We start from the raw sequence: 12,649 nt of genomic DNA, 5'->3' as shown, positions 1-12,649 counted from the left end.
ACGGAATAGAGTGAGCTACCCGGAACAGTTGCTGTCGGTACCCCTGGGGCACTACTAGCTGTCGCTTACCGGTCAATCCTTTCTCTATCCCTGGGTTCTCTTCTACTCTATACAGGAGTTCCTTATGCCATAGGCAGTGCTCAGTGCCTTCCCCTGCCTGAGATTCGGACGCCCGAAGTCTCACGCCGGCCAGGGTAGGGTCTGCCTTCACTGCCTCCCTAAACTGGGCTCCAAATTCTGGCCACCCCCCAGTCATGTCATTGTCTGGGGAATGGGGAAGGGTGAGGGGGAACAGTAAGTCAGTCTGTGGTTGCAACTGATCCTGGCTTACCTCCCCGGGCTCCTCTGCGCCCTCCGTTAACGTTGGTCCCAAAGGCTGGGGGACTGGCGTCGCCGCCATGGCCGCTGTCTGGCTCTGGGTAACCGCCGCCACTGCAGCGGGCTTGGGTACCCAGTCGTAGGTGCAGGTCATCGGTCCCAGATCATTGCCCAAAAGAACTTCGGCATCCAAACTGGGTAAAACCCCCACCTCCCGCACACCCTGGCCCTCCCCCAAATCCAAAAAGATTCTTGCCACTTGCAAGAAACGTGGCTCTCCGTCGGCCACAGTGATCTGCATCCCAGGGCCTGGGAGCAATTCCTCTGGCCGGACCATATCAGGTCGGACCAGGGTCACTGCAGCTCCTGAATCCATCAAGCCGACTGCTTGCCGGTCACCGACTGTGACCGGGGTGAGATGTCTGCTCCGGCCGTCCGTCTGCTGCAGGTCCGCGCTGAGGTGTCCTCCGCTCCTGGCTGTAGGCACCGATGAAACCGGGACAGGCGTTGCATGGGACGACTCGCTGGGAGTTGTTTCCATGACCGGTCCAGTCGCCTTGGTGGAAGCCACCCGCACGCGGGCTACCGGCTTCGCAGCTGGGGTGCGTTGCCCCTGATGGGGTCCGTTGAAACGCAGGGGTTCCGGGCAATCTGGTCTGATGTGACCAGGGCGGTTGCAGTTGTAGCACCGGCGCTCGTGCCGGAGCTCCCCCGCCTTCGGTGGACTGCTGCCGCAGGCGGCCTCTGAGTCCATTGGGGGGTATTAGCAGACTTTTTGGCTTGCGCCGCCGACGCTTTGGCTGGTACCTTGGCGGGCATCAGGGCTCGGCTGGCCACATAGTCATCTGCTAGCCTTGCCGCCTCCTGGTAAGTCTTGGGCTTTTTATCGTTCACCCAAGCCCTCACCGCCGGCGGGCACTGCTGCATGAGCTGCTCCTGAAAGATGAGGTCCAGCAGGCGTTAGTAAGTCCTTGCCTCATAGCCCTCCACCCAGCTTTCCCGTGCAAAGCCATGCGGGTCGCATAGGTGACATAGGTCTGTCTTCCAGCCAGAATTTACCCCGGTAGACTTCCGGGGTATAACCGTACTGAAATAACAACAGTTCTTTCAGGTGGTCATAATCATCAGCAAACTCCTCTGGAAGCGCCATCATTGTCTGTTTAGCCATGCCGGACAGTAAGGGGTCCAAACGTGCAACCCTATGCTGGGGAAGCACTTTGTACCACCGGCACTGTGTTTCAAAGTTCTTTAAGAAACTGTCAATCTGGTCAGTGCCTTCCACGAACTTGGTGAGACTGTGCTGGTCCAGTTTGAGTTCATCTTTGCTGGGTTGGACAGGGGGGCAATAAGCGGGTCTGTTCACTGCCATAGAGATAAACTGTAGCCGCTCCTCCGGTGTCCCTCTGTCACTCCACGCAGTAATCAGTGCCAACATTTCAGGGGTGAACGGACTGGTAGCCGCAGCCACCAGTGCCCCTCCTGTTGCACTGGTCCCGGGAGGTGCACTTGTTCCCTCAATGGGATTCTGCCGCCCCGGCACTGGGTTCCTTCCCTGATCTCCGGGCGGCTGTACAAGGGCCAGCTGAGCCGTATCCTGAGGCTCTGCAAGCCGGGCTTCATAGCCACTGATTGTCGCTATCATGTCTGCAACCTCCTGGTTCTCATAAGCCAGTCCATATTCACGGCACTTGTCCTTCAGCTGAGTTCGGGTCCTCAGGTGGGATGAGCCTTCCGCTTCACTCATGGTTCATGGTCACAGCAGGGAGGTGGTGTTACAACTTGTGTTAACTGTTGCACTACTGTGTGTTCAATATCTTTAGTCCCAGGAACTCGCAATTACTCTCGAGTTCCCACTATATGACAGAGTCCCACAGAACACTGTAATTTAGGTTAAGTTCAGTCCCGCCGCTGCCACCAGTTTTATTAATGCCTGTGACGGTAGCTTTGAAACAGGCTATAATAATACACCAAATAACTGGGTTGAACTGAACGAGGCTTAGATATAATAAAGTATATTTATTCCTTAAATAGGTGAATACAACATGTAATACAATTAACAGGCAAGAAGGTAACACTTACTTAGGGTTGGGGGATGAGAAGTATCAGATAGCAATTCTCCAGCAATCAGGTAACAATCAAGATGGTATTTGAAGACAATGGATATAGGGGTTACCACAGTTTATATATCTTTGTAACCCTATCCTTAACATTGAGTACAGGCTATTGGATAACAATTACCTGTATCCAATCTTTAACGTGGGAACACATTTTAAGCCATGCCCACAGCTAGGTAGCTCATGCGCACTAGGACCCTGGGGGTCTCATTTCTGTAGCCCCACATTTACATCAGGGACGCCGGCCAGTCTGCCAAATGGAATATCTGGCAGGATACCCTTTGTTGGTAGGTGTAAAATATGACACTCACAGACCCCTCTAGATTGAGGCGTTGCCGCCCTCAGGTAAACAGTGAGGGTGGCAAAATCCTTTGAACAGCACTTAGTCTCTACACATTGGGTCGCCCCTCTGACCATCTGCTTCCCTTTGTGCAAAGGAATCTCTGCAGGATTTTATCCCTGCCTTGGGATACAACATTATATGTGAAACACAAACATATTAAAATATCCGGTTCTGTTGGGTTCAGTGTGTCCAAACTGCCCAGTTCTCAATGCCGGAACTGGGACACCATATGGCCCAAGTTTCAGCCCGCTGGGACCTTCAGAACCGAAGATACACAAATACAACTTAAACCGTTTCTCATTTTAATACAAAAATCTCCGCTGTAAATTAAATCACGTTTTTTCACTAAATCCCCATTGAAAACAACGGGCTCCGCCGCCATAGACTTTCAATGGGAAACCGCCGCCATTGGCGGCTATGGGAATCCGCCGCCATAGACTTTCAACGGTACATCGCCGCCGTTGAAGCCTATGGGGTTTCTCCGCCGTAGCCGGTCAATGGGAACTGGCCGCCATTGAAGTCTATGGGAAAAACTCCCGAACCTTTAAGGTGGTCCATACTAAGTCGGGTTGGTCAGAGAGGGTCAAGGATGGTTCTGCAGTCATGCCGGAGCAGTGACTACAGGTACCCCAAACCCTGGCCCTCTGGACCCTCCAGAACCAGAGATATGGGCTTATGGTTTGTAGCTTTTCTGACTTAGTCGTTTTCTTGGGCTGCTTCTGCTGCCGCCATTGGAACCTATGGCGCGACCCGCTCTTCTCAGCACGACCTTCTCTGGGGGTCCTGGATTCGGGGACCCGGTGGTGGTCGAGTGAGGGAGGACCTAGGAACTAGGGGCAAAAAGAATTTTATTTCTGGGTGCCCTAGAACCTGAGATTCCCACGCCACTTAACGTTGAACTTGACTAATCAGTGATCAAAGCTCTTTTTCAGACAAAGTATCCGCTTTCCGGTTTTGCGGTTTGGACGGCAGCCAACTCGTTCCTGGAAAGCGCCATCGAGGAATCTCCATTGAAGTCAATGAGCCCACTGACTTACAATGGGAAACCGCCGCTCCTCCTCTCGGTCGCCACCTGCTGGTCTTCGAGGGAAACAGGTCCAAAACAGCTAGATCCGCCATTGAAATGAATGGAGCCTCAATGGCGGCCTATTGGACCCTGCAAAATGGTGCCTGAAAAGGAGGGAAAATTACACAAAGGGCTATAATCACTAAATAACTATTAACCCCTGCTCTCCCGGATGGATCCCAGTGTATGTGTGGTGCAGACACTGACATAATAATAAAACATGGGAACAGGGGAACATACATTTTCATGATATAACAAGGTGCAAACCACATACCTGGACCGCAGTCCAGTTAACCCCTTGTCTCCCTGGTGAGGTCAGGGGATGGCCATATGGGGTGCAACCCCTTTAATACCGGGCCACCCCCTTTCTCCCTCTACAGTTTGCAAATCACAAAGGGAACCAGGCAGACCCTTATGCTATATACATATGTCAAATGAGTAGCTGTCACAGTGAAAAACATCAGGTCCACAAATAAAGAACTTAATTCCCATCACATATACTGTAAAAAGAGATAAAATATGGTCACAAAATAGCCAACGACTGCTATACAAAGCAGGCCGAGTTGGCTCAAATACAACAATAGTTACAGCTCTTAATCTTCAGTCCACATCAGCATATGCAGTAAGTGCTTGTCCAAGACCTCTGCTCTCCCCACGCTGACCCAACGCACGTTTCGCCCTTGCTGTGCTTCTTCCTGGGTAAACCGGGCTCAATGTGCGGATGTACCACCAATAAAAGTGAAAGATAAAAACAATTTTAATGCTAAATGCAGCACATTTATTTTAAAAAGCCGTGAACGCAAAAACCCTCATTCAGTCCCAGTGGGGTTTGTGCACCCAAATAGTATATCCATCTACAGACCCTCCAACTGTACCGATTTGGTCGGCACTGTACCGGTTACTGCTGCACGCTCTTTCCTGCAACCACAGGCCAATCAGAATCTTCGGGGACGCTAATAGACAGGGCGCGTGGCCTCACGACATGCTCAGCCTATCACCATTGCCGGCGGTCGCAGGGGAAGAGCGCGCAGCAGCTAGCAACATGCGTCTTCTCAGCAGGCTCAGCCTGCAGCTAAGAGGAGCTGCCCCTGTACCATTTGGAAGGACTACCTATTGTATTGTAAGGAGCTGACAAATGTGAGTTATTTTAGTAGTAGTGGCAGGGGTATATATATATATGATGAGTGTGGGGTATATATGATGACTGTGGGGTATATTTGGAGTGTGCGGTATATGATGGGGTATGGGGTCGGGTTACTTCAGGGATGTGGTGTCTATATGCCATGTGATGATGTGGGGATATAATAGATGCATGTGTACCTTTTTTGATCTGTGAAATTTTGGAAGCTATTAATCAATTCCATCAAACCTAGAATGAAGTATTATTATACGGACCATCTCTGTTTACCTGGACTATTTAGCACCTGCTTTTAGGAAAGTAATTGTAGAAAAGCCGCCAACCACAAGATGGCGACTGGCAAAAATTCTGAAAAACCCAACTCAAAGATGGACACCCGGCGGCTTCAGAATTACACGCTCGCTGATAGGGGGTTTCCTGTCCAGACAGGAATCTTCGTCACGCGGCTTTCCCCGCCCAATCCGGAAGTGTTTGAGCCCGCAAACACGTGGAGCCGGTGTGTAGACGGTGAAGCCGATATGGAGCAGCCAGAGCCCGCTATGGAGCAGCCAGAGCTCGCAAGTAAGAGATGAAGAGGATGTAACTGCGAAGTGGCGCCTCCTGGGGTTGCCATAAGGGGTTTAAGACATGTTAGTACCTCTGCAGGCCCGTTCCCCCTGAAAGATTCCCGTCACGCTGTGTAGGGTCAGAGAATGGGATGCAGAGTCCTGCAGGATAGGTGGGGTTCTCCGGGTGGTGTATTGATGGGTGTGAGTTGCTGCTGCATCGCAATGGTGCAAGTTACATAAAGGGCTTTAAGACTTATTTAATGTGCATTGTTTTTTGTCTGCTCTGTAATTGGATTTGCATTAAACTAAACATAAAGGAACCCACTGCTCAGCATACATAGAAAAATCCTGGTGTCACTCGGTGCGTGCATCTAAGGGAAACTGGGGAACAATTGTTCCCCCAAATTGGCATTGCTGTCATCGCTTTAATGCTCTGAAGATAAGTTTTTTTCTACCAGTGATCGGTTTAACACAAGCATGACAACATGATTTCATAACTAGTGTGTGTATATATATATATATATATATATATATTATAATTTTTTAAATCATAAAATATATATTGCTCCTAATAGATGAATTACTACAATTAACCTTTTCACTGCCAGCGGGCCCAGTAACACAGGGCAGAGCAATGCATGCTGGTCCCTTTGGAAGCAAAGGGGTTACAGTGCTAGATATGTCAAAAGGCAAACACGATGACTACTGTTGTAAACTCTAATTAAAACGACTGGTCACCATGCTGTATTCCCTTTCTCGATCATAAACCTGGACCACATGAATCACTGGTACAGTTGCCGTGTCCCTTACAGGAAAATAAGGGACTTTGTCTTGGGCATCTTTGGAGATGCTTTGATTAGGGCCTCGGTGTCCGTTTTTAAACATGTTAAATATGCATTATGTAATATTGGAAGATTACATTATTTTACAGTGTTTCTTCTATTGGAAAACCTATACTTATGTACAGTGTCTTTTCTCCATAGTGAGAGGGTTAATTGTATGATATTTGATAAAGGTGCCAATAACCTACAAGTATGATTATTCTTTTAAACCTAATGTTTCTCTGGTAATTCGATGTTATTGTAAATGTTCCATAATACCTAATATTTTTTATGGTGAGACTGACAATCTGCCTGTAGACATAAGGATTGTCAGACTCATTTACTAACTGTTCTTGTTCTTTTGAATAGCACTCATCTTGCCTTCATTATCCAAGCACCGTAAGACCATTATCCTAATACATTTCACGGGAGGTTTTGAAAATAAGAAAGTATTTATTTTTCATAGGATTCATAATGGTATAAGTAATTTTAATACTGTTTCAATAAACATAGTTGACAAAAAATTGGGATTACTCAGACTTCCTCATCATGTGATGGGCACCTTGTATTTAGAACTTCCCCTCTATCTGTTGTTTTGGTTCCAAAGTGGCTAAAAAAGGAATTGGTTATTATATACTACTACTATACTATATATAGGGGGGGGGGGGGGGGGTGTGTGTGTGTGTGTGTGTGTGTGTGTGTGTGTGTGTGTGTGTGTGTGTGTGTTTTTTGGGGTTTATATGAGCTTACTGGATATCTGTGTGTTTATTATATACTGTAGTCTTCTTTTCGGGGTCCCCTAAAAAGAAAAACAAACTAGATTTTCAACTAAGCAATACATGAAAATTTTTAATTGTAACGCTATAATTCTGTTTAACCGGGGCTTTTATTTATTTTGAATATGCCTTTTGTTTCAGAATTGCTTTATTTCTATAAAAAAAAAAAGTCTTACTCATATTTTAAAGCAGCAAATATAAATAATTTTTTTTTTTATTTGTATTGCAGGTTTGAAGCAGGGGGTATCCGAAGCTGAACAGTGTTAATTTTAGCTCTGGTGACCCCTTGTTTCCAGAGATGCTTACCGCGCCGTATGTGCTGCCTGTATCTCTGTGTCTAAATTGTAAATGTCCAGGTCACGCCGGCCAGTGGGAAGCCGCAAGGGGTGATGTCACGGCTTCCTATTGGAGCTAATGAAAAGGAGATCCAGCGCACTACGGATTTGCTGAGTTAGTGCGTTGGATCTCCTTTTCATTAGCTCAGATCTGGATTACCATGACAGGTACCCCCTGAACCAGCAGCACCGGTAAATTGTATGTATATATTCTTCATTTGGTGTGCAGCATACCACTTCTTACATGGCTTCCTATTGGCACATGTGACGCGGAACATTTAACCGCTGCCATTTAGTTAGATATATAACTTCCATGACTGCAGATACTGGCACCCCTTACAGAGGTAAGTATCTCCCGAAGCAGGAGGTCCCAAAAGCTGAAATTAACTCAGTTCATCTCCGGGGACCCACTGATTCAATCCTGTAACACATTTTTTATTTTTTTTTAAACTGCACAGTGCTACATGTTCTGCTGCTTTAATTGTAAAGTATCTCTTGATCCTTAAAATACCTTGTAGCAGCTGCATTCTGTTTTAGGCAGAGCTCATACACTCCGTTTGCGAGAGTGCGAACGCTTACCTTGCAGCGCGGTTGGAGCAGAAGCGATCCCTGCTCATAGTGCTGGCGGCGATGCGGGCGCGTGGTGGACGTGTCACGAAGCTGGTTCGCCCTCATTGGCTGAACCAGCTCACGTGATGCTGACGTGAAAAAACAAAAAATGTTTGTGTCTTCAAATCGCGGTTGCTCCGTCGTGCGCACACGGAGCGGCCTCATATGCATTAGCCAATTTGAGGTTGGCACGCTGGCACGCACACAAGCGGGAGAGCGCAATTGCAGGCTTAGATGTTTTAAAGCCTCGAGTTGCCTTGAACAGTGGTTCCCAAGATCGGGTTTGCCCCCCAAAATATTTAATGGTCGATCGCAGGGACTGTGCACTTGGTAAGGCCCTCAACTTCACCTTAGCCTGGGTGGGATAGCCTGGGTGGGATAGAGCAGGAGCTTCCAAAGTTGGTCCCCACAATGCTTTGCATCCACAGCAGCAAGGCATTGTGTGACGTGACTTTGGAAGCTCTCGTATTGATTGACAGCTATACCCCCATGCTGTCTGCACACACAGGTGCAGTTTGCGGTGCTAAGTGTGTATTGCCCCCACGAGCTCAGGACATTATACTACTGCATGGGATATGTCACAAAGTTTCGCAAGCAATAGTCTGGTAAGAAGCAATAAGATTTATTAATAGGGGGATCGCGGAACAAATATTTTCTAGCAAGGGGGTGCACAATGTAAAAAAGGTTGGATACCGCTGACCTAGAAGTTCTGTCGCTGATGGACATCACATTCCATTCTAGGTCACTGGTCACTGAGTTGCAAGCAGAGGTCAGTCAGTGATGGTACTTGGGTGTAAGAGTACTTCTACTTTATTTACAAACCCAGGGTAACACTTTTTGTTCTCTGTACAGATTTATAGTTTATTTTTTCTTTGATTTATTTTGTAAGTCCTCCTTTTCTGTTTATAAGTCGTGTACACTTTTATATCATAACCGGCGGATCATTGTATTGCACTGCGGGACAGTATCACATTTTAGCAACTTGGTGGTCTGGATTTGTTTTATCAGTTGCATGATGTTCTTTTTGTTTTTATTTAAAGAATATGATGCCAGAAATAGCTCACGCACAAATCCATATTCATATTTTTGGTGCACTGTGCCTCCATGTTCTTTAGGTTACCTAAAGCACTTTGGAGTGTGTGTGTGTGTGTGTGTGTGTGTGTGTGTGTGTGTGTGTGTGTGTGTGTGTGTGTGTGTGTGTGTGTGTACACCTGAGTCAGCCCTTTGATGTCCCTGTGATATTTTTGCATTGGTGTTGCCACTTCATTTTGCACATGTTTGTGACCTACTGTAAGGCTCAAATAATTGTCTGGGGAAAAACTGCGGAGCAATAACGTTGAAGCTGCTTTTGCTAGTGTATATTTGTACTTCCTACTGACCAGAACCCTCTATCATATCTCCCAGTGGCTGTAAAGTGAAGGGGATCAGATAGCCATATAATTACACAATACTTCATTTGACAATGGGACCGATTTACAAGGTATGCCTTCCATATATTTTCTGAGAACTCAACTTCTTTTAGGTTGTTTGCAGGTTCGAAGCAGTGATAACATTTTAGTTTAACCATTACTGTTTGGTGGCCACCTAGTACTTGGCACGCAATGTAACCGAGAACAACATTTACATCGTCTGATCACTGCTTGCATTTTGCAACGGAACTCTGCTTTGCATTATGGACTAAAGTATAACACATGCAGCGCTGCAAAATCATATCAATACAATGTAAGGTAACAATTTCCCTGTGCCGGTGGGATCTCAAGTGGAAATATTTTTGCTGCCATTTGCACATTTGGTGTTGATATACATGTTGGTACGGTTCTACAAGGCCGTTTCATATTAAATAAGGGTTATTTCAAATATTAGAAGCAGATGCCAAGTACTATTACGTTCGGTTTTATTTTTCTTGTACATGTTTTGGATGACATGTCTTTAAATTGTTTGAGTAAACCAAGGATTGCCAACTGCAGTCCTCAAGGGCCAACCAACAGGTCAGGTTTTCAGGCTATCTCTGCTTCTGCACAGGTGGTGCAGTCTTCGACTGACCCTCTGATTGAGCCACCTTTTGCTGAAGCAGGAATATCCTGAAAGCCTGACCTGTTGGGGCGGGGGCTTGAGGCCTTCAGTTGGCTACCCCTGAACTAAATTTTTGCATTGCATAGCCAATATGGCTTGCATGAGTTTTTACTGTGAAGTCGTAAAAGGCAAACGCACACAATTTTTGTTTTTTATTTTTCCTTCCAAAAACTCTCAGTATCCTTAACCCTCCCACCCCCCCTATTTTTCTTTTTGTTTTTCAATAACTTTAGGATCAACGTCCTAAACTAGCTCTCTCAGACACGTGTCATGGCTTATACCATAGGCTTTTAGTAGGGATCATACCCAACAGGAAAGAATGACATAGCAGTTACAATGTTAAAGTGGTTAGCATGGCTTGGAAAATTGGAGAATTTAGCTTGATTCTTTTATACGTTGGTGCCTTGGCCTGAGGGAAGAGCACGTTTTGTAGAAAGACATCATTGGATGTATAACTGTCACTCACAACACTGCTTTCAGACAAAGTGCCCCACAATGCTTTGCCCTAGGCAAGGCATTGTGGGACCAGACTTTGGGTAGCAAAGCGGCAACTGACACCGCTGTCATGAATGTTGGTCTGCACATGTGACCTTTCTAGTGCTGAGGTGGAGAAGTGAGGCTTTTCGTGGATTAGTGGAGGTAAGTGAAATCTATTGAGCCCTGTGGATTAGGAATCTCTTACCATTACTAGTGCAATCAAACAACAAACTTACAACTGGTTCTTAGGAAATGATTGTGGTATCAGCATTTCTATGTCAGAAAACTCTTGGATAATGTCACAGTGATGATATGTGAGTAAAATGAAAAGAGCAGGTTTATAATAAATTTGTATATTTTTATAGTCCGTGATGGCTGAAATTTGTCAAATGTTGTTGGCATTGGCTGGGAAATAGAGTAGTACTGCATGTTGCTTGACATCTGTTAGGGGTTGAAATGTCAAACATGGTGACAGGATGTTTGACCTATTTTATGCATAAATAGGTTCTTCGTTTTCATCAACTAGTTGGTTAATCTCCACGAGCAATACTTGCACAACACATGCGAAGAGATTAGCACATGCATACTATTTGTTTGCGCACTAAGCAACTTTTTATGACGCTAGTTCGGAAATTGTCCCTTAGCTGCATTATTAAATATTAAACGGGTTGTTAATCTGTGACTTAAATTGTAGTGAAAACATTTTAGCTGGCACTGTGAACCATGTGATATTTTGGGACTATATATTTATTATTTTTTTCTTACATTTTGCAGCAGATGTTTCAGACAATTTGTGGGCCTGTCGCGTACCTGTGAGCATGTGACTTGCCTGTGTCACAAGGGTTAATACCCACCGCTAACTAGCTGGCTCGCCTTTTACCTACGCAATGTATCTCGATTAAGTAATACAGGCGGTCTCCTCGGTAATCCGCGGCGGTGAGTGTTGGATAATCCGTCTCGACATCTGATGCATGCATCTGAACGCATTATTTGGCGATGGATAACGGACCGCCGGCTGGAGGTCGGTACAGGGGTACCACCTATATCTACCCACAATCTCTCTTTAATCCGCGGCCACCACCAAAGGGTTAAATAAAAATGCGTACAGAGCCTTTGGTCTTTGTTTATTATGAAAACTATGCACGTAACGCACTCAAACCTGTTGTAGGAAAATGTCCGAAAATGTTAATTACTCTACAAAGCGTGCAATTGTTCAAATCAAACCCTGAAGAATGACTTATTAATGTAGCTTTAATATACAAAAAAAAGTACAGTGCTTGCGTTACAGAAATTGATTAATTACAAAAACATACAATATAATATAAAAATCCAGACTGTTTCTTAAAATAAAAGGATCAAACAAGACACAATCTAACTTAGGTTATCGTATAACATTGATCAGATCTTTTCTTAAGGGTCTTGTGTGGAAATTGAGATCTCGCGTGTTCCAGCATGGACACTCCCTTAGGCCTCGGACATGCTTACCGCTGGCGCGCTGAGGCTCAGGGAAAGCGGGTGCTTTCCCTGGCCTTTCGGTTGCTTGCCCTGCGCGCCGTCAGGGGGCGGGCCAGTGGCGTCACGGAGCTGGTTCGCCCTCATTGGGCGAACCGCTCACGTGACCGGCCTGTTGCGCCGGCAAGCGGGGGAATTTTAAAATCTGTTAAGACCTACGCTTCCGCGCGCTTGCGGAAGCGTAGACGAGCCCCTACTAAAGCCGCTCTAATTGCGGCTGTAGGGGCTCAGTGCTGAGCGGGAGCACGCTTCAGCAAGCATATAACATGGCCGAGGCCTTAATAGAAACAGGCTTCATAATTCAAATGCAACCTCTTCAAGCTAAACTCCATTTAGCATAGGAAAACAAGAAATTGCATATATTCAGTGTAGGTACCTGCTAAACAGTCTACTTTGAGGTTGACAGGCTTGAATCATGTTTTGAACAAAAGATGCAACCAAATGACTCCTTTTGTTAATCACTTAGGTTCTAAATGTAATAATGTCACTAGTATATTTTAGCCCATTTTGGAGGAGCGC

General features: G+C 46.0%; 1 protein-coding gene across 1 annotated transcript in view; it reads left to right on the top strand.

Annotated features, from left to right (window-relative positions):
* The first annotated feature begins 5,414 nt into the window (after positions 1-5,414).
* The window catches only part of RRP15 (ribosomal RNA processing 15 homolog), a 46,275-nt gene continuing 39,040 nt past the window's right edge, over positions 5,415-12,649 (top strand). Inside the window, exon 1 of the mRNA XM_075595589.1 lies at positions 5,415-5,540. Coding sequence (XP_075451704.1) covers positions 5,498-5,540 — 43 coding nt within the window. The 5' untranslated portion in view covers positions 5,415-5,497. The remainder of the gene's footprint in view (positions 5,541-12,649) is intronic.

Source organism: Ascaphus truei, chromosome 4 (genome assembly GCF_040206685.1).
Source record: "Ascaphus truei isolate aAscTru1 chromosome 4, aAscTru1.hap1, whole genome shotgun sequence".
In the NCBI taxonomy this organism is placed as follows: Eukaryota; Metazoa; Chordata; class Amphibia; order Anura; family Ascaphidae; genus Ascaphus; species Ascaphus truei.
The sequence above is the reverse complement of the archived record's forward strand: the minus strand, read 5'-3'. Positions and strand labels throughout refer to the sequence as shown.